Here is a 20,603-nt window from a genome sequence, read left to right as displayed (position 1 = left end):
GTTGGTGATTCATATGTACCATGTCATCGTGTACTGAGTGTTTCGCATGGGTAATGAATTAGAAATTGTTATGACTTTTGGGTTTGTAAAACTATGAAGTTTGTATTATATCAATGTATATAACTACTGTAGTTATATATACATTGATTATATAGTCAAAACTCTATTGCCATGCACGTAATCGACGTATGCACCTTTAGTTATTTATATTGCGACACTCCCGTGCCTCTGTTGCGCTAATGTTAAACATTAGTCATTCATTTACTAACCGCGTAACTTGCGTATCAGCAATCACTACTGGCACGGATAGATAAAAAGAAGTACATAAGTGATTACAACAAAACAGTTCTTACGAAAGGTGCAGAATAGACTGACGAAGTTGGAGCAAAACATGTTTGCTAAGATCGTTTTCTATGTTGTTGCGGCGCTTCTCATCTGCACTGTTGTGCTGGCAACTGAAACTACAGACACATTAGATAACGGATGCACTATTACCAGAAGTTCTACAGAAGCCGAAGCTGGAAATATCACTGTTTCTGATTTGATAGCGTAAGTAATTTGTCAAACCGCGGAAAATTTAAATGTTTTACCGACTTGTGACGTCATAAATACCCCCATTCAAAAACATCTATAGTTAACCGCGTTTTTTGAAGTTCAAATCGGGTAGCACGTGATTATAATGTTAGAAAAAACATTGGCAACAAAGTGAAGAACTTGCGTTAGGTCTGTTTTTTTTAAAGTAATTTTAAACTATTTGCTTGTTTTAATTTACCTTGAGTTAGAGTTCATATCCAATTTGATGCCACCACGTAACGGTAATTGTCGCGAATTTCTATATTTTTTATACAAAGTTACCCATTTCTACTTTACAAAAGTCAAAAACATTGTTTGTAACTGTTCAGTGTAACTACCAGTAATCATATTTCACATTTATTTAAATATAGATAATTAACAGCAATTGCTTCAACCGATAGTTCCTTTTCAGTTGTGTACATTTTGTCAGTCTTACAATTTTAAACAAATGAAAAGATAAAAAAATAACCCACAAAGTTAAATACGTGGTAACTCAAAATTGGGCATGAGGTGTATGAAACAAAACACCAGTGTTATGACGGCTGTTCTTGCCCCATCATGTGAGGATAAATATGTTACATCAATTGATTTATCTACAAGGTTTCAAGGTTGTTTTTTCCAGGTTATGGTTCACTGATCCTCCTCCTCATCTTAATTGCTCCGGCAAAGGACACAAAAGATTGGATGTTGAAGGGGTTGTATCAGACGCAAAGTCACTAACAGTTTCCTACAATGATCTGGTTGAATTGCAAGTTGATGATCTTGAGGAATTCACTCAACTTACAAAACTGGAATTGAAAATGAACAAACTTGTAAGAATTTCACCTTCAACCAACAACCTGACCATTTCAACACTTGTGTTTCTCTCAATAGCGTAAGTGCAGAATTTCCTTGTTTAGTTTATTGTTACTTAACCATTCATGGGTTATTGGTTATTACTCCCTTTTAGAGGCAATTACACTCATAGCCCACTACTCGATCAATATAGTGGTAAAAATCTACATTTCTCAATGTTTTATTAGTATTTTTTTCTGCTTAATTTGCAACATTTATCCAAATCAAATCTGACCATGAGCATTGAGCAGAGTGTACCGTTTTTGCCCCCCCCCTGAAAAAGAGGTCCGTTTCCCACTTTGCCCATAGGACAGTATCAATTGCCCATTGAAAAACAATAGCCAACTCTTTACTTACCAAGATCCAAGTATTTGCTTGTATGCCGTGATCATTTTATTGCTTCACTGCAGAGACTGTTGATGCTTTTTAATGCGAAATATATATATATATATATATATATATATATATTTCATACAATACACGATTCATTTGACATAAGTTTTGTCAGTTAGGTATTTAATTAGTAGCACTATGAATAAACCCTTTGCCTGTACAAACGTTTATTTTAACAGATATAACCGACTTGAAGTCGTTCCTACTGAAGCACTCAAATCTTTCCCAAACCTTAGGATTCTAATTCTACACAGCAACCAGATACATACAATAGCTCCGGATGCTTTTAAATATAATGGAAAGATAACTGTAAGTATGAAATTTGTGAATGTCATTTAATACCTACAGAACATAAGTTTGTGTTTATGAAAAAAGCAGCATAGATATGCCGTAACATCGTTTCAGGTATTATTATTTAATGAATAAATGTAACTTACTTTATCCTTGCGTGACCGGAAAATGTGTTCTGTTTCATACATTTCGTGTCAGCTTACTAGTTACTATGTATGTTACTTTGTAGGTGATAATGTTTTAAAGAGTTTTTCATGTTTTTTGTATGGCGGATAATTTAGACAACCCATTAGTGACTACTGGGTTGGAGCAGTTAAGTGTCTTGCTCAAGGTCACATACTCCCACAATGATATCAGCGACTAGCCTTGAACTCATTACCTCTGGGTTAAAGGCACTAACCACTTTACCATGGGCCCACGGCACCTAGTCTTTTAATGTTAATGTTATTCATATCAACATTATCCGTCTTTAGCATCTGAGCATTGGACCAAACCCTGTAGTGGATTTTAATGGAGAATGGATGACTGGAATGAACCTAATGTATTTAAGTTTAAACAGCATGGGCATTCGTATAATACCTGAGCAGTTTAAAGAAATGACAAGTCAGTTAAGTTCTATTCTCATTTTGTATACAGAGTTGTATATTTTGGTTGTTGTAGCACAGAATAATTTATTGTGCGCTTTGCTAAGGCGTTATTAACAGTCATACATTTTTCGCAAACAGTTATTAGCATTTGTTTTCTAAAATAACTTTTGGCAAATATTTTGTGAACCTGCATTTTCCATTAGAGTTAGTGACACACAACAGTCAACGCTGCAAAATACTATAGATAGCATGGTAAAGCAGGAAAAATCCAAAAGGGCATGCGACTGCTCCTATTTACAATACCAGAATTTTGCCTTGTGGATTGTCATTCACCCTGATGAAGATAACCTGTATAGGACATTGAAACATAATGTCAAATAATGCCAAAAAATCTGGGTAATCAAAGGTATAATATGGATGGCAGCAAAATATATATAGTTGTCTAGCATCTTATCAGGTTATGATTGTGTTACTTAAAAAGTCTCAAATTACTAGTGTAGTATTGTATTCTGTATTGTATATTTATTCTAATAACTGATCTAATTCTCTTGTTTAAGATTTAATGTGGACAAATCTAGCAAGCAATAAGATACGCAGAATCAATGCAAGCACTACTCTTAAACTGACTCAACTCGATACAATATATCTCGCCAATAATGAAATCGAATACATTGACAAAGATGCATTTAAAGGTAATAAAGTCTATTTTAAGATTTAAGAGCATTTTTTTATATTTTTTTTATATAGCAGTTGCATTTCAGTTCCAGTCCAATGCAAAAGTAAATTGGTTAAGGTAATAACGGGTTCGAGTCTGACTGTTGCCACCCCAATCTTTCCCCCTCCCCCCCAAAAAAACTATTACCAAAAAAATGGCAAAGTTACATACAACTTCTAATCTGTACGTGTGTATATGAAACAAAACACTCATGTTATAACAACTGACACTGCTCCTACCTGCAAAGATAACTACTATAAGTTTTATTCAGAAAATTGTTTGAGCGATAAAATAAACTACTTGACAATTGTTGTTCTATCACTATGTTAAAGTCTTTCTAAATCTTCGCTATCGTAATTGAAGAGACAAATAAATTTAATATTACTCTTACTTGCAGGTGCGGTAAAACTTCGAGACATTGATCTATCCGATAACCGAATCCAAACCCTTGATAAGGGAACATTCAAGGATATGAAAGGTGAAAATCTTGTTTTGAACTTACTGGAGAACCCTCTTGGATGCGACTGTAACACTGCTTGGTTTAAAAGCTGGACAGATGAGGTAAAGTAAGAGTGATAAATCTGGGGTGACAGGGAAGACAGCAAGACAGGCATAAATATTAGTAATAATAACTTTATTTGTCTCTTCGATAACGATAGAGATGATTTAAAAATATTTTAAATGAAAAGCTAATCTATAGCGACAACCCAACAGTTGTTAATTGAAAAACAAGTTAACGTTTTTCAGACATAGCTTGGAATTTTTTGCACTGCATAAATCAGTAAAGTCTTTTTTCATATGAATCAACTCTATTTACATTAGGTTCTGGTGCTTAGACATACATTTCTATATATAGTTAGACATACATTTCTATAGAAACAAATTTAATTTCATTGTTTAGGGGCAGAAAATAGCAGTTGGGTTTGTCACCACAGGTTTGCCATTGATTTTTGTTAGCAATAATTTACCAGTTTACCACCATAGATCCTTTAGGGGTTAATCACTGTAGTGTTTTTTATTTTGTATACTATGGGTGAGGTCCTTGAGGATCTGGAATTTAGGCCAGATTTGGCCCATTACCCCAACACCCTTGTATCATGTTCGAAAGTGACATATTTGCGATAGTACTTCGTTATCCATGTTCTGACTTAAAGGTCCCGACCAAGTCGTGATTCTTGGCTCGCAGAACTTAATCTCCGAAACATTGTAGTAATCTATGTGCAAAAAATTTAGGTAGGGGCTCAAAATTTGGCGACCGACATTCGCTACAAATGTTACCAACCAGCAAGAAACCATGGAAAGAAACCATCCCAGTTGACACTGGATGATTTCACTTGTAGATCATCTGATGTTATTTGGGAAGGTAGGAGTCTGTTACACAATTACATACTATGTGGACCTGAGATGTAGGGTATAGCTCACTCTTGTAATTTCTTGCATTATGCTTACATACCCGGGAAACGACAGTTGTTAAACACTGGTGTTTTGTTTCATACACCTCGTGCCAGCTTAGGAGTTGTCAAGTATGTTACTTTGTGAGTGATTATTTTGGGGGGAATTTCATTCTTTACTTTACGAATGTCTGATAATTTGTACAACTCATTAGTTAACACTGGGTTGAGCAATTTCCGTTAAGTGTCTTGCCCAAGGACACATACGCCCACAAACCACAATGGCAGCAGCGAAGAGCCTTGAACCAATTACCTCTAGGTTAGAAACAGGGAGACAGGCGCGCTATGTACTGTCTGTAGGACTAAGCTTTAACTGTATATAGCATTCATTGACTTTTGTACATTCAACATAGCAATAAATTTAAATTCATATTACTTATAAAGCTGTTTTATTTCAGATTGTAATCAGCCTCAGCCAATAGGTCGACCAAGTTCAACATTGTTAACAACATCAACAGCCAGCACACATTTACCCGATATTGATGTAGCATGTCCTTCTATGTGTTCATGTTATGATGAAAATGGAATACTTTATCATTCGCCTCCGAATTCGCATAGCAATGATGAAGGCTGGTGAGTTGTGTGTATGAACAAAGTTGTGAGTGTATGAAAAGTTTCTCGTGAGTGTATGAGAAATTATGGCATAGACATAATGTTAGGGGAGTCTGAGGTAAGATCCCCTATTTTAATATGAGTTACCATGTATGTTAATTTGTGTGTGATTGTTTTGGGGGGAAGGGTTTTTTTTATGTATGGCTGATAATTTGAACAACCCACTAGTGACCACTGGGTTGGGGCAATTGCTGTTAAATGTCTTGAAACTTACCCCACTACCTTTACCAGGATGCATTGGATGAGCAAATCATATCCAATGGTTAATTGCAACACTGCCAACTTGGATAGAATCCCATTAGGAATCAGAAAAGATGTTAAAACTTTAACTTTGAGTGGGAACCACTTAAAGTTGTTAGATGTCGGGGAAATTTCCCAATTTCCTGATTTGGAAAAGCTTGACCTAAAAAGTAAGATTTTTGTGGGTGGTTTACTTAAATAATGGTGACATTTTAAATAAATGAATGTGAATGTGTAACTTACTTTATCCACGCGTGGCAAGAAAACGACAGTCATTATAACACGGGTGTTCACACTTTTTTATTTTTTTATGTATGGCTGTTAATTTGAACAACCCATTAGTGACCACAGGGTTGGAGCAATTGTCGTTATGTGTCTTGCCCAAGGACACATACACCCACAATGGTACCAGCAACAGGCTTTGAACCCATTACCTCTGGGTTGCAGGCAGGCGTGCTAACCACTTTGCCGTGGCGCCAGTATTTTAATGTGCCTTTCATGTAATTGGTAAATTAATTGGCGAAAGAAAGTAATATAATAATAATAATAACTTTATTTGTCTCTTCGATTATGGTAGTGAAGATTTAGAAATATTTGAAACTAAAAGACAGTATATAGCGACAAAACAACAGGTGTTAAAACACCCTTACAGATTCAGTTAAAAACATATATATATATTTACATTTAGTTGGAAGAAAATAAGGGTGGTCTCTAAACCTAGCGTGCTACAATTTAATATTGTTGGTCAATTTAACATTTTTATATTTTATACAGAAAACATGATCATGACAATTCGAACTTCTCCTGCTATGATGCCAAAACTAACTTTCCTAAACTTACGGTTAAACAACATCAGCGGATTGTCCAAGACTCATTTAAAATCTTTCCCTAACCTTGAAGTGCTGACGTTACAGCATAATAATATTACCAAGATACCAAACGACTTGTTCAAGTACAACAGGTATTATTGTGTTCATAGGCACCAAATCTAGGGTGGCAGGTCTCTACTCTTGTAGAGTTTTTTGCTCTGCATGTATCAGTAAAATAAACCATTAAGTTAAACTTGTTTTATAGAAAGATGTGTAACTATCCCTATTTCCCCTGCATTTAAAAAATGCCTATAGTTATATATAGTAGGATGGGGAAAGATGAGACGGCAGATAATATCCCAATATCCTGATCACGTTTTAAACAATCACAAACTGTCTATGGGAGTTGTAAAATTTTATAATTTTTTTTTGAAAGTTCCTTTTTTACTACCAAATGGGACGAGAAAATAGAATTAAAAGGTGTCCCATCTTACCTCCCCACTGTACCAATGTTAAATATGCTTGATTGGTTTTGATATAAAATAGCTGTGCAACTATTATTAAGGGTCTTAAGTCGTATTACATGCTGGCAACTGATTTTATTTAAGCAGCATTGCAAATTTTACAGCATTCTAATTAAGGCCAATGGGTTCAAGGCTCGTCGCTGCTACCATTTTGGGCATATGTGTCTTTGGGCAAGACACTTAACGGCAATTGCTCCAACCCAGTGGTCACTAATGGGTTGTCCAAATTATAAGCCATACATAAAAAAAATTAAAAAATCCCCCAAAAATAATCACCCACAAAGTAACATACATGGTAACCCGTAAGCTGGCACGAGGTGTTAAACCCGTGTTATAACGACTGTCGTTTTCCGGCCACGCGAGAATAAAGTAAGTTACATTCATTCATTCATTCAAAGCCCTAATGATGTCAGACCCTATGACAAAAAGTGCCAGTCCCCTGGTATGCCTATGCCTATTTAATGTTAAACATCCTTGTTGTTTTTCATCAACAGAAAATTAATTCGTCTTTACATCGGACCAAACCCAATCAAATCTTTCCAAAGTAATTGGTTGGGCACATTAAGCTTGCGAAGTTTGGCTTTAAGAAACGTTTCATTAACAAAGATTCCATCTCAGCTGCTATTACAGGTACTCCATTAGGATATGTTTGCTTCAACCTAGTGGCTCTTTATAGTCTTTCTAAATTGTCACCCACACATTTAAAAGAGAAAAGGGCAAGACACTTAACGGCAAAATTATTACCTACAAAGTTCACTGGTATATTGTAAGCGGGCACATGGTGTATGAAACATAACATCCAAGTTATAACGATTGTCATTGCCCCGCTATGCAAGGATAAGTAAGTTACATTCATTCATTCTTGTTCTTTACATTAAAAGACAGGAGCACAGCAAACGGTACATAATCTATTCTACCTACTGTTTTACGTAGGGTTTTGCATAGATTGTCTAAATTAGTCATTCAACTGACTATTATGATGTAGACACCAATATTGTGTCAATTTTAATGATTTTTCTTAATTATGTTATCTTAAATTAATGTACATCATTTTTTTCATCAGAAAAACTTAACATATGTTGATATGAGTGACAACTACATAACTACAATTAGGAATAAAACATTTTCCAAACTTACAAAACTCAAATGGCTCATTCTTGAAAATAATAGAATCGCAAATATTCAAGCTAATGCATTCAAGTAAGTATCATTCTACTTCTTTACCCGTTTTTCCTTTATTATTAATTTGTATTATTCTAATGTTAACATTCTGTTCTAAATCTGGTTTATAAAAAGTAAGGAACAGTTAATTAGTGTATAATACTGTGTTTGTTAGTTAGTTTTAAATTCACTTCAAAAGGGCGAAAAAATAAGAATCTCGACAACTGAATCTTTTTTATTAAAGAAACGAAAGGAAAGCTTTTAATTTAGGTCAAGTAGTGGCAGAAGTTACATTTACAATGTAATGAAAAAGTAAAAAATGTAATGACAGAAAAGTAGAAAAAATAAGTAACATACAATTTAGACCAGTGGTTTCTAACCTTTTTTGTATGCTTTACCCTTTAAGTTGCTTATCAGATTAACTAATTGCATCAGTTTTTTAATTACATCAGTTCTATTAAATGCAACGGATGCGCTAGCTTCTTGGCAACGAGTTGTTCAATTTTTGACAAAGTATTAAAATTGGCACAATTTTTCTGTGTCGTTGAATGATGTGGATTTTAATTGGTAGCTTATTTACCCTCTAAATACGAGGAATTTACCCACAGGGGTAAATTTACCTCAGTGTATGAAATGCTGATTTAGATGAAGTAGTGGCAGAATAGTAGATATATAATGTTGTTATGGCTGTTGCCAGTGGTGCCACTTCACTGAGGATGATTGATTTATCGGAAAATAATTTGAAGACTTTGCCTGGCTCTGTATTCAGCAATATCAGCAAAGAACGACTTAATATTGAATTATGGGAGAATCAGTTCATGTGTGATTGTAAGATGAAGGATTTGAAAATATGGATTGAAAAGGTAAAATTTGTTTAACTTTGTTAAAAAGATATTTTTACATATATATGTCCTAAATTAAAAAATGATATATATATATATAAATATATTGCTGAATATGTGATGAAATATTTTGCTTCGCTGCATAAGGTGTGCTGTAGCACAGTTGGTTTGCGCACCTGCCTATAACCCAGAGGTAATTGGTTCAGGGCTTGACGTACCATTGTCCTTGGGCAAGACACTTAGCGGCAACTGCTCCAACCCAGTGGTCACTAATGGGTTGTCCAAATATATGTAGCTTTGAACCCTGTTTCTAAGATTAGTAGTTGTTTAAAAATGTATACTGTTCAGTAAATCCCATAAACCATACACTTTTAATACTGTGCTTGATTAAAAATACAGAACATTTCCTAAATCACTTAATATTATAGATGGAAGCTTTAGATCCAATGGCGGATATAAGATTCAAATGTAAAACACCAACAAGAATGCACGAGCAAGTTTCGGACCAATTAACTCCAGAAGACTTTGTGTGTCAGAACGGGGACTCTGACGTAGTAATAGGTTTGTTATTTAATTGAATAAGTTTTATTATTTCTAATCTTTGATCTTAAAAAGTTACATAATTTGTGGATGTTTTTAATTACACTGCTTACAAAAAAGGTATGTTTTGAAGTGCTAAATGAACACCTTCAATTAGCAATGCTATATTAATAAATCATTTTAATCACTATTAAATGTATGTTTTATTTGCTAAATGAACACGTTCAATCAGCAATGCTATATTATTAAATCATTTCAATCACTATTCTTAAACTAACTAAACTGAATACAATATTTCCAATAATTGAAAGATTTTTTAAAGGGTATAACATAGAATATACTGCTTGCAAAAATTGTACTTTTAAATGCTAAATAAATATGTGCAATTGTCAATGCTATATTAATGAATCAATTAAACTAACTAAAAAGGATACAGTATTCCCAATAATTAACTGATTTTTTTAAAGGTTATAATCAATATTTGCTTACAAAATGTGTATTTTGAAGCGCTAAATGAACACGTTCAATTAGCAATACACTATTGATGAGTCATTTTAAACATGATTTACAATATTAATATTTCCAATAATTAAATTATTTTTTTTATAAAGATTATGACCAATATACTGCTTGCAAGAAGTAATTATTTTAATGGCTAAACAAGCATATTCCTAACCTTTAGTTATATTGTAATAGGTTCCATTTGTAAAGCTTGCCCAAACCCTACTGGCCAGATTATACTTGCAATTGTATTGACTTTTATCTTTACATTGCTGATGGGAATTATTGCGTGGAAATGCACTTTTCGACGAAGATATGGTGACTTGTTACAGTACGCAAAGGCAAGGAATGACAATGGTTATGATGAGGAATTTTAAAGTTGTTTATTTTTTAACGAATATCGCGATACCAGCTGAATAATTTACTACTTGCTTGAAGTTTTTTTCTATAAGATTGTGTAAAGTTAATTTCTTAATAAAACTTGTATAAAAGCAAGCTTGAGAGAGTGGTGATTTTTAATTCGTTTTTTAATAATTTATGCAGAAGATTATATTATCTATGGGTGAGGTCTTCGTTAATGGACCAGATTTAAGAGAACTCCATTAACGACCTCAATCGAGAACCCAAACACCCAGGGCTAGGAGGGCTTTTATGTACATCTTCAAGCTACCAGCTTGACTCTGTCCTTGATTGGGTCCATGACTCCCAATCATTGAGTACTTTCATTAAAACTGGGACAAGATCTATTTAATTGCTATTGAAACAAAACCATTGATATCCATGACTCCCAATCATTGAGTACTTTCATTAAAACTGGGACAAGATCTATTTAATTGCTATTGAAACAAAACCATTGATAAAAGTACGACATTTTATTAATTCAATGCAAATTTATTCTTGCTGTGCACTTAACTGTATTCACGAAAGCAGAACATATGTGTTCCAAACGGTCAACAAATAAGGTAAATGACAGTTCCAATACCTTTTCTTGTAAAAAATGACCCTGCTTCATTTTACATTGCACCACGAAATGGAATAGGTGTTAAAATAGTAAACATTAAAAATTGTTACCGAAATGCACCCCTGCTAAGCATCCGCCTATTGCTGTATTTAATTCTGTGTGTTCCTTGACAACATAGTTGCAACAGCTTTCTGTAAATCTCCACCACTTGCATTCAGTTCTGCTTCTGCCTCTAACTGATTAAATCCCATATCCACCAACTTTCGTATGTTGGCGTAAAATTCTGCAGGTTTTGTAGGTTTGCTGGAAGTGGTGGGCTGTTCAGCTACGTCCATTTTAGCAATCTTCGTGTTGCTAACTCCCTCTGCTTGGGCTTTCTTTTCAGATTCTTGGTTTTGCTTTGCATCGTTAACAGACTCCTGAAAAAATTGTTTTAAAGGTTTGAGTTTTTTTTTAAAGTTTGATAGAATAAGTTTAAATTGTTCTAATCTTTAAACATAAGAAGTTACATAGTTTGTGAATGTTTTATTCACACTGCTGGCAAGAAGCCAATGTTTTAAGTGCCAAATAAACATGTTTAATCAGCAATGCTATATTAATGGATTATTGCAAGCATTATGGAATTGATTTTAAAAAGGTTATAGATAACCAATATACTGCTTGCAAGAAGTGGTTTATTTTAGGTGCTAAATGAGCACATAATATACCAGCAATGCTTTATTAATAGCTTCCTCTTCTTTCTGTGTTTCTGGTGTTGCATTTGGATTGTGAAGTCTGCCATGAACTGGGAGATCTCTCTCTGCGAGAAACTTTGTCCTTGTTTGCGATGTTCCGATAATAAGACTATTTTCTCGCAGGTCAATTACACAAAGGTGCCTGAAAAAATGAACTTTAAATTATTTACTGCATTAAAGACAACACTTTCTCAATGCCAATCTACAGGTTTTTTAAAAAAATTTATGTTGTATTGTTTCTAAAAGGAATCTCCAGGGATCTAAGAAATAAGCATTCTGCTGCTTTCATTGTAGAGTGGGGAAAGATGGGACACCTTTAGCACAAAATATCCTGATTGTGTATTTAACAACGGTCTATGGATTTGCGGTTTTATAATTCTTTGAATGTTCTTTGTTTACTACGAAATGGGACGAGAAAATAGAATGAAAAGCTGTCCGAACTTCCCCTACCCTACAATATATTAGATAAGATACCCCCACCTTCTCAGCATGTCCAAACCAAGCAAAACATCCATAGGTTGGTCTTCTAAAACAGAGAACGAACATTGCAGGTAAACATCTTCAATTTGTATCTGTGCCAGATGAATCCTGCCGAGGATTTTCTGGGTTCCAACCCCCTTAGCCACCCCCTCCCATCTGGTATCAACTAATCGCATTATATTGCATCTTTTTGCACAGTCCGAACTCATGATTGTCATTTGAGCACCAGAGTCAACAAAAGCTGAACAAAAATAGGGATTGTTTTTGATTATTCCTTTAAAACAGTGGTTCTTAAACTTTTTGTATGTTTACCCTTTTAACAAAGATGCTTATCATATTTACCCCCAATATGAAATATGCCACTTATTTATTAAAAGCGAAAACAACTAATTACATGAGTTATATTTAATGCGACGGATGCGCTTGCTTTTTAGAAATGAGTTGTTCAATGTCTGGTTAAGTACTACAATTGGTCAGTGCAATACATTGTGAGTTTACATTTCAAAATACTTTTGAAAGGTTTCCAACTTGGTAATTGGTTTCATAGACTGCGTACACAACACATTTGTGGACAGGAAGTATATGAAATACAACACCATTATAACTCATGGGAGGATACATAAGTGACATCTATTCATTCATCAAAACAAGACTTGAAAAGGAATTGCAATTAATAACTGTACTATATTAAACCCCAAGAAAAATGGTTAATAATATGGGTTGTGCTGAACTCCTCACATAAGTTCTATATTCTTCTGCTATCAAACTTAAGAATAATACTGGCTGTTTGGTAAATTTAAACGCCTTCATAGCACATTATATCCAAATATGATCATATTTTAAACAATTAACAATGGTTTATAGAAGTCTTTGTGATACAGTTTTATAACTCTTTAAATTTTTTTTTGGTTTAAATGGGACGAGAAAACAAAATGAAAAGGTTTCCCATCTTCTTCCGCCCTACTATATATTGATAATATTTTTTCAAAAGAACCAATTTGCTGGAAATTTAATAGAATCACTTTTTCAACCACTTTAAATACTTGTTATTTACCTTTTACGTGATGATTGTTGACTTTAAGGTTGATCCACAGCATTACAACTTGTCCAAAACTCTCAGGTGCTTCTTCAATTGCCATGTTCATGTTTTCCTCAATGTTTTTTCTTTCAATCTCGGCTGCTATCTTCTTCTGTACTTCTGGGTCCATAGGGTTTGCATTGAGAAGTTTTATTTGCTCCAATCTTGCTTTTTCATTCGCGTCCCTGTTTTAAAGAACAACAATGTAATTTTTATACTAAGAACCAGAATTTCTGGATATAGCCATAGGCACCAAATAGTTTAAAATGCTGGAAAAGTTAAATGCACACATTATGAATCAAATCTTACATATCAGTTCCGAATGTTTACTGGTTAGTGGTCAATGCAGTGCATAAAATTCCAGGGCAGTTCTGTCTACCTTAGCACCCCAGGTTTAAAATGGTTGTTTAAACAAAACAAAAGGATGTTATGAATAATACGCGACTATAATAACTTATATTGATCTTTAGACTGGTATAATCTGCTTACATTCCAGGTCACCAGTCATGCATAGGAGTGTATAGGACCTTCATATATAAATAATAAAATACCATATTTAGCGGCAAACCAATGTTGTTCTATTTCCGTACTTTATTTTGTTATACTCGGCAGCAAAACGGTTGAGGTCGCCACTTAATAATGCTTCAGCAAGAGGAGGGTTTCTCTCTTTGATTAACGCTAGGTCATGGGGGTTGTTTAGAAACCATTCACGGACTCGAGCAGGGTCGTCTTGCCTCGCCATGCCGTTGTTTACTTGTCTTGAACTTGTTGCTGATGTTGGGACCTGTTAAAGGGAATAGTATGGTCAAATGATTGTATGTAACTTATTTAACCTGGTGTTGAGTTCTGCTTCACCTCATGCCCACTTACGAGTAACCACCTATGTAACTTTGTGGGTGACTGTTTTTCTGTATGACTGATAATTTAGACAACCCAATAATGACCACAGAGTGGAAGAAATTACTGTAATGTGTCTTGTCGAAGACACCTACGCCCACAATGGTAGCAGTATAGCATCAATTGTGAGGGTGTCTACTTTCTACAATCAATTGTGAGTTGCTGAGACCAGCAGAAAAATATAGGTTTGGACTTTTTTGGAAAAATATGAATAGCTGTTATGGCGGGGCAATAAGAAATGTTTTCTTTGTTATTTAATCCTGTGTTTTATATTAGACTTACTTTTACTTTGCTGAAATCAATCTTTGGTATATTTGCAGTAGGATTTCTTGTTGAAGCAGCAGCTATTGTCTTAGTCAGTAGTATTATGTCGTTTTCTCCAATGCCATAGTCTTTTAAAGAGCGATTCGGTTCGGTTAAACGAGTGTTGTTGCAAAACAATTCCATTTGATTGTCTGGTATTCCAGTTTCAGAAGAGCAAACAGTTTTAAATCCTTGTAAAGTAATATCGGGCCCGATGTCAAAAGACCAAGTTTTGTCTTCGGACGATAGACATACTGTTACGAACATGTTAACGTTGTGTATATAATTATTGGAATTCTGTAAGGGAAAAATCGTTTCGATGTATTTACACATAAACATCCTATGCTGTACTATAGTCACAAACTTTTTACCGGTCTTGCGTATCTCATTAAATCTCCTGACTAAATATGAAGCATAAAAATCTACTTGAACCGTTTCACATTGTAATCCTACCGCGGTCGCGTGTGCAACTGTGCCGTTATAATATCGGTTTGTTTTGCCCGTTGTTAAAAACAGCTTGAATTAACGAGGTCTTTGTTAAAGGGACTTACCCATGGGACACTTTTGCCGAGTCATCACACAGAAACAGTATAAATACTATCTTTTGAGCATATACACCGCGGTCTGTTATATACGGACTCTGGGCTGTATAAAAAAACCGTTTAAACTACTTTTTTTTCTTTGTTTGTTTTTTTTATTTAAAACACCCCAGTTATAATGACCACCTAGGCCACCGACCCGCGTTGATAAACAAGTATAATAGGGTGGGGTAAGGTGGGACATTGTTTCATCGTATTTCCTCGTCCCATTTGGAAGTAAACAAAAAATATTTACAGAATCATATAACCGTAGCCCGGCGACTCTAAAAAGCGTTGTTAATTGCTCAAAACACGTTTAGGAAATATGAGATTTAAGTGCTAACGGCATCCCATCTTACCCAATTGTTTTTCGCAGAGTTTGTATTTTATATTGGTTAGTTCTACCATAGACAACTTACCATAAGCCTTTACATAAGGTACACCTCTGTTTAAATTGCCACAGAAACTATGATGTATCTATAAATGGTTTAACACATTTTCGTTCGAGTGGTTTATCTGAATTTCCTTTCATCGTTTATAAAGCTATAGTCTTTAAATCGAGTCCTGGGCGTTATTGGCACGCTGTAGGGTTCATTCGTGCGTTTTCGTTGAATAATTTCGTTGGGCTTTAACTTTATGAGGGTCCTTAATGGAAACTCCTTCGTATAATATTTGTTTCTCACCAAGAGCGTTTAATAAGTAGGCCGAAAAAAACAAATAGGCTAGTTCAGTAAGTAATTATTCCTAAGCTTGCATTATTTTAAATTTTAGAAACTGAATACCTTTGCTGTTTTTTTAAAATGTGGTCAGAAAAAGCACATCCTCACATGTCATTCACGTGGTTTTAGGTTACATAAATAGATCCATTCCTGTATGTTTGCACAAACAACAGTGTATGGTACTACCTAAACCAAATACAAGTTTTGCGAGTGATACAATCCATATAATACAGTGCAGTCCTGTTGGTCATACCAATATATTCTTTGGATATAGGTCATATAGTCCACACACAACAAAAATGAAACTACTAGCCTATAGTTATAATTCATAAAGTGTCCACCCCTTAACTTTAATCAACGAGAAGAGAAAATACTTTGTAATACCTGGTTACTTTTGGTTAGTTACGTAGCAGAGTAAACAGAACTGTCCCAACACATTTGAGCTGTCTTGTATAATATTGGGTGTTTAACTTATAACTTTAATGGCCAAGAAGTATAAAAGTATGCAAAGTCACCGTGAATATGTGTGTTTGCGCAACTTAACAGATGCTGTACTATAGCAAGTAATAATTAAATACCTAACTACAGCCCTAGAAATAATTTATATTACTGCGTCAGTCAGCCAAACATTTGTGTAATGAGGGTGTGGAATCTATGGATATAACTAGGGAATATAGCAAGCATCTTTATCATAATTTACACATGTTCGCTGTAGCTATAGCAGGTGTAAAAAGCGCCAGTTTAAAGAACTTGACAGTTTTAATAAAGGTAGCCCATTTTTATAAATTTTATGTATTGCTCTAAGCTGTCAGTGGCGATCTTTGTTGCTAAGATACATTGATTATAAAACTTGCGTTGGCGTGCGAGGGGTTACTATGCTCTGATAATTATTAACGTCTCTATGTAACTAATGTTATGTGTAAACATATAACACTGTGCCTGGACAATCTCGCTGTAACAGCTTCTGTACACGTTAGGACTGCGGCTCAAAGGTTAGGACTCAAATTTGTAGTTTATAAGTAGATATGCTCGCCCGGTGGAGTACGACGACACTTTTGCTTGTGATTGCTAGTTGTTTTATGGTAGCGAGTATTGCATTGTATTTCGACGAATACCTAAGCATAAAGAGGGATCAAATTTGGAAAGGTATATTTTACAGGATTTATGTTATTTTTGTGAATTTTGTATCGTGGGGGGCGACGGGACGGCTTTAGTACATAATATCCAAATATCCTGATCGTGTTTTAAACAATTAACAACGGTATATATGGAAGTCGTAAGGGTATACGTTTTTTTTTTATAATTTCTTGACTGTTTTTTGTCTACTACCAAATCTGACGAGATAATAGAATAAAACTGTCACCCATTTCCCCCAACCTTATACTATACAATAAACGTACAGGTTGTTTTACGGTTGTTTTTTTTTGTCGCAGTTGCTCCTTCGATTCTACTATTTAACCAAGCCAGTAGGAGACAAGTAATTTCATTTGAAAAAGACTTCGAGTTAAACATTTCCGCCGCGTCTAAGCCAGAGTTTGCTAGCGTTCGGTTTCGTCGACGTTTAGATCATTTACACCACGTGTGTGATGCTGGAATAAGGCAGGGGATTTGGGAACAGGCTGAGAGGGTCCGACGGCAAGATACTTGGGTACAGAACGATAACTTTTTGGTTGTACCAGGAACTAACTTTATGATGTGTGTGTTGCCAAAATGCGGCAGTTCCAGCTGGCATTGGCTGACTCGGGACTTGAGAGAGCCTTTATCTGCTGGCCACGAATTTGGGTGGCAAGATCGGCAAAAGAATACACAAATCATGCAGGATTTAAGTCCGGACGATGGGGCAAAACTCATGTCAAACGAAAATGCGTTCAGGGGGATATCAGTGAGACACCCGTTTAGTAAACTAGTTTCGGGATGGAACCAAAAATTAGCAAGAGAGCTTACTTACGCAAGCTTTCTGTTAGAAGCTTACCCGCATATGCAGGAATATGCTGACGATACCGATAAGCTGCATGTCCTAACTTTCGAGAACATGGCAGAATACATTGCTGCTTATGGGCATGACGTTGATAACCTTGATTACCACTTTCTACCAATGGAATATCTTTGCCAGCCATGTTTATACCCATATAACTACGTAATTAAAATTGAGTCAATGGGAAATGACCAAAATTGGCTTACTCACGAATTGAATGTCGAAAGAATGCCATGGCAGGAAAAAGGGCCTGGCTATTTCAATGCAAATCAAACGAATCCAGTCAATATTCTGCGCACTTATTTTAAAAACGTCAGGAGAGAAACGATATTGAAACTCATGGATATTTATTATTACGACTTCGTTCTTTTTGGTTATACATTTGATGTCGACACTTTAACACCCGGTGGACTTGTATAGGGAAATTTCACAGCTGAAATTTCGGATCGTTGCGTGGGTTCTTGTTTCGTACTTACCATGCGTTAACCCAAAATGGTACTTTTATGCACAGACATTTGTTCTATACACGACTTCCTGTATTAAAACATGGTAAACTAATAAACCATAACATGTTGGCTAAGGTTGATCGTTAACTGATAATTCATGACGCCCGTGTTTGCGTTTTTTCATTACAATTTACTACCTGATCACAACGTTTGCTCTGTTGTAAATTATGTAGTAGAGTGGGGGAAGAAAGGGCACTTTTAGCACATATAATATCAAAATACCCTGATCGTGTTTTAAAAATTTAGCAACAGTCTGTGTGAATTTTGAGGATTTACTTCCAAATGGGACGAGACAAGAGAATAAAAGCGGTCCCATCTTCCCCCACCCTACTATATTCGAAATCACAAACTGGCAAAAATGCTTTGCACTGTCGTAATGTCTATGTTTTAACTTCCTAAATACTGGTTTTAAACAACTTTAGGATACATTAGACATAACAGAAATACAGACATACATTATATATAGGAGAAATACAGACAAAACAGCTTTTATTCAAACAGAAAAACGTTGTGATTGTTTGGACAAAGAAACTTTCATGTTGAACTACATAGCATAGCTTGCACCTCAGTAAAATATGGAAAATTGCACCGATTTAGTATTTAAGTCTGGCAGGGAAGAATGGATTTACTATGTCATGTTTTAAGATTGCTAAATTAAATATATTATTTAACTTCTGTCTTCAGGCAAACATGTTATATTTTTGTACAGGTGGTACCAGTTAAAATGTCTACACAAGTACAAGTGGGCATGCTAGGACATTAATTCTCTTCACAAAAAATATAGCATTGGTGAGAAAAAAAGTTGATAAAGAGTAAAACGTACAACACCAAAAAACACATATATATCTGTACACATACAATAAATTAAATTGAAATGTGTTGCATTTTTTAGCAGTAATTATCTAATCCGACCATTTTGGGTAAAAATCTCAAACTACTCATGCAGTGGATTCTCTTAGTTTAAGTTGACCCAATAAATTGGTCACACTTGCTGTCAGTTGTGGTAAATCAGCTACTGGGGTGATTTTTGATGCCGGGCTCGATTCAAAACCATCTTCTGACCAGACATCCTTGTACTTCGCACTGATTATTTTAGCAGTCCAAGCAGCGTACTGGTTATCCTTCTTTTTATCATCGCCATCGGCAAGAAAAAGTCCATAGAGGGCTCTCATGTTGGTGTTACTACTCAGTTTTACAGCTTGAGCAAAGTATTGTCGCGCTACATCACGACTGCCTTGTGTGTATTTTATTTCCGCGTATCTCTGGTGATATAAATGATTAAAAGGGTTGGAAAGTAACAACTCTTCCATACAAAAAGCTGCCTTATCATAATCATTATACTTAATGTAGAGTTCTGCTAACTCCAACCATGCATCATGATCTGCCATAAAAGTTTGTAAATACAGCACTAAACTTTTAATTGCATCCCCATAAGAACCTTTTGCCTTCAAAATAACAATTTTCCTTTTTCGTATTGCCGCATTAGTGGGGTCTTCTTTTTCCAGTTCTTTATAAACTTCCATTGCTTCATCAAACTGTCCTTTTGCCTCCAATTCCATAGCTCTCAACTTCTGAACTCTGAAGCTTTTTGGAAAACGGTCACTTAACTTTTCAATGCAGACATTCGCCAAGTCATAATTTCCAATATCCAAAGCTGCAATGTATACTTGTTCACATACTAACCATAACTCATCACCAAGCTTGGACGAGTGGTCAAGAATAAGAGGTTCACCCAGGTCAGAAATTCTTTCGCTGTCCCGTACGGACGTGTCTCTCCATTCCCGTAGTGTATCTCTTGCTTCAACCCAGCCCCCTTCCATTAGATTCAAAAGTGAAAAAACTAAAAAAATCGTTCACAATCTGTTACATAAAGTTGTATACGATTACAACAAACATAGCATAGGTAAAGAACAAAGTTTGGTACTAGTGAAGAATTTCCCCCCCCCACCTTATTTGCTAACCACTAACCCCTAGGTTAGGTGTTGATGGTTAGGGGGTTAGTAGTTAGTGGTTAGCAAATAAGGGTGGGGAAGACTCCTCACTAGCACCCGAAGTTTAAACTAAAACAATTGGTGGTGCTAGTCAAGAATCTCCCCCCCCCCTACCTTATTTGCTAACCACTAACCCCTAACCACTAACTCCTAACCACTAACCCCTAGGTTAGGGGGTTAGTTAGTGATAGTGGTTATTTATAGGGGTTAGTAGTTAGTTGTTATAGGGGTTAGCAAATAAGGAGGGGGGAGAAGATTCTTCACTAGCACCCAATTGGTTCATAAACAAACCGAAAATGTACAGTTAC

The 20,603-nt window shown here is 35.3% G+C and overlaps 4 protein-coding genes across 5 annotated transcripts; 2 read left to right on the top strand and 2 right to left on the bottom strand.

Moving 5' to 3' along the window:
• Nucleotides 1–179: 179 nt before the first annotated feature.
• On the top strand, nucleotides 180–10,568 carry LOC149725046 (uncharacterized). 2 transcript variants are annotated; one of them, XM_089893035.1, is made up of 15 exons: nucleotides 180–549; nucleotides 1,196–1,447; nucleotides 1,980–2,109; nucleotides 2,565–2,694; nucleotides 3,236–3,370; nucleotides 3,791–3,954; nucleotides 4,627–4,756; nucleotides 5,243–5,417; nucleotides 5,688–5,866; nucleotides 6,471–6,657; nucleotides 7,524–7,659; nucleotides 8,093–8,229; nucleotides 8,888–9,053; nucleotides 9,461–9,593; nucleotides 10,269–10,568. In XM_089893035.1, the coding sequence occupies exons 1-15, from the start codon at nucleotides 392–394 to the stop codon at nucleotides 10,448–10,450; spliced, it is 2,394 nt and encodes a 797-aa protein (XP_089749161.1). In that variant the 5' UTR covers nucleotides 180–391; the 3' UTR covers nucleotides 10,451–10,568. The 2 variants fall into 2 exon arrangements, with proteins under 2 accessions (XP_089749161.1, XP_089749162.1); XM_089893036.1 differs by lacking the exon at nucleotides 180–549 and adding an exon at nucleotides 618–723.
• Nucleotides 10,569–10,930: 362 nt separating this feature from the next.
• LOC149725045 (protein DDI1 homolog 2-like) lies at nucleotides 10,931–14,850 on the bottom strand. The gene is made up of 6 exons (XM_089893052.1): nucleotides 14,506–14,850; nucleotides 13,917–14,110; nucleotides 13,303–13,511; nucleotides 12,249–12,489; nucleotides 11,742–11,910; nucleotides 10,931–11,453 (listed from the first exon to the last, which is right to left on the bottom strand). The coding sequence occupies exons 1-6, from the start codon at nucleotides 14,791–14,793 to the stop codon at nucleotides 11,184–11,186; spliced, it is 1,371 nt and encodes a 456-aa protein (XP_089749178.1). The 5' UTR covers nucleotides 14,794–14,850; the 3' UTR covers nucleotides 10,931–11,183.
• A 1,018-nt stretch (nucleotides 14,851–15,868) lies between these two features.
• Nucleotides 15,869–18,378, top strand: LOC149725044 (carbohydrate sulfotransferase 14-like). Its single transcript, XM_089893068.1, has 2 exons — nucleotides 15,869–16,969; nucleotides 17,257–18,378. Exons 1-2 carry the CDS (start codon nucleotides 16,849–16,851, stop codon nucleotides 18,216–18,218), a joined length of 1,083 nt encoding a protein of 360 aa, XP_089749194.1. The 5' UTR covers nucleotides 15,869–16,848; the 3' UTR covers nucleotides 18,219–18,378.
• A 398-nt stretch (nucleotides 18,379–18,776) lies between these two features.
• On the bottom strand, nucleotides 18,777–20,355 carry LOC149725043 (ER membrane protein complex subunit 2-like). Its single transcript, XM_089893071.1, has one exon. The coding sequence runs from the start codon at nucleotides 20,122–20,124 to the stop codon at nucleotides 19,243–19,245; it is 882 nt and encodes a 293-aa protein (XP_089749197.1). The 5' UTR covers nucleotides 20,125–20,355; the 3' UTR covers nucleotides 18,777–19,242.
• Nucleotides 20,356–20,603: the final 248 nt, after the last annotated feature.

The sequence above is a fragment of the Ciona robusta genome, chromosome 14, assembly GCF_009617815.1.
Source record: "Ciona robusta chromosome 14, ASM961781v2".
NCBI lineage: Eukaryota > Metazoa > Chordata > Ascidiacea > Phlebobranchia > Cionidae > Ciona > Ciona robusta.
The sequence above is the reverse complement of the archived record's forward strand: the minus strand, read 5'-3'. Positions and strand labels throughout refer to the sequence as shown.

Excerpts from the sequence above, each read along its gene's own strand:
- LOC149725045 (XM_089893052.1), bottom strand. The coding sequence starts at position 14,793 with ATGTTCGTAACAGTATGTCTATCGTCCGAAGACAAAACTTGGTCTTTT. Across the intron at positions 14,111-14,505 it reads TTGATTTCAGCAAAGTAAAA|GTCCCAACATCAGCAACAAG; the intron begins GTAAGTCTAATA and ends TCCCTTTAACAG. Across the intron at positions 11,454-11,741 it reads CTATTAATAAAGCATTGCTG|GAGTCTGTTAACGATGCAAA; the intron begins GTATATTATGTG and ends CAATTTTTTCAG.
- LOC149725044 (XM_089893068.1), top strand. The coding sequence starts at position 16,849 with ATGCTCGCCCGGTGGAGTACGACGACACTTTTGCTTGTGATTGCTAGT. Across the intron at positions 16,970-17,256 it reads GAGGGATCAAATTTGGAAAG|TTGCTCCTTCGATTCTACTA; the intron begins GTATATTTTACA and ends TTTTTGTCGCAG.
- LOC149725043 (XM_089893071.1), bottom strand. The coding sequence starts at position 20,124 with ATGGAAGGGGGCTGGGTTGAAGCAAGAGATACACTACGGGAATGGAGA.
- LOC149725046 (XM_089893035.1), top strand. The coding sequence starts at position 392 with ATGTTTGCTAAGATCGTTTTCTATGTTGTTGCGGCGCTTCTCATCTGC. Across the intron at positions 5,867-6,470 it reads GGAAAAGCTTGACCTAAAAA|AAAACATGATCATGACAATT; the intron begins GTAAGATTTTTG and ends TATTTTATACAG. Across the intron at positions 6,658-7,523 it reads GACTTGTTCAAGTACAACAG|AAAATTAATTCGTCTTTACA; the intron begins GTATTATTGTGT and ends TTTCATCAACAG.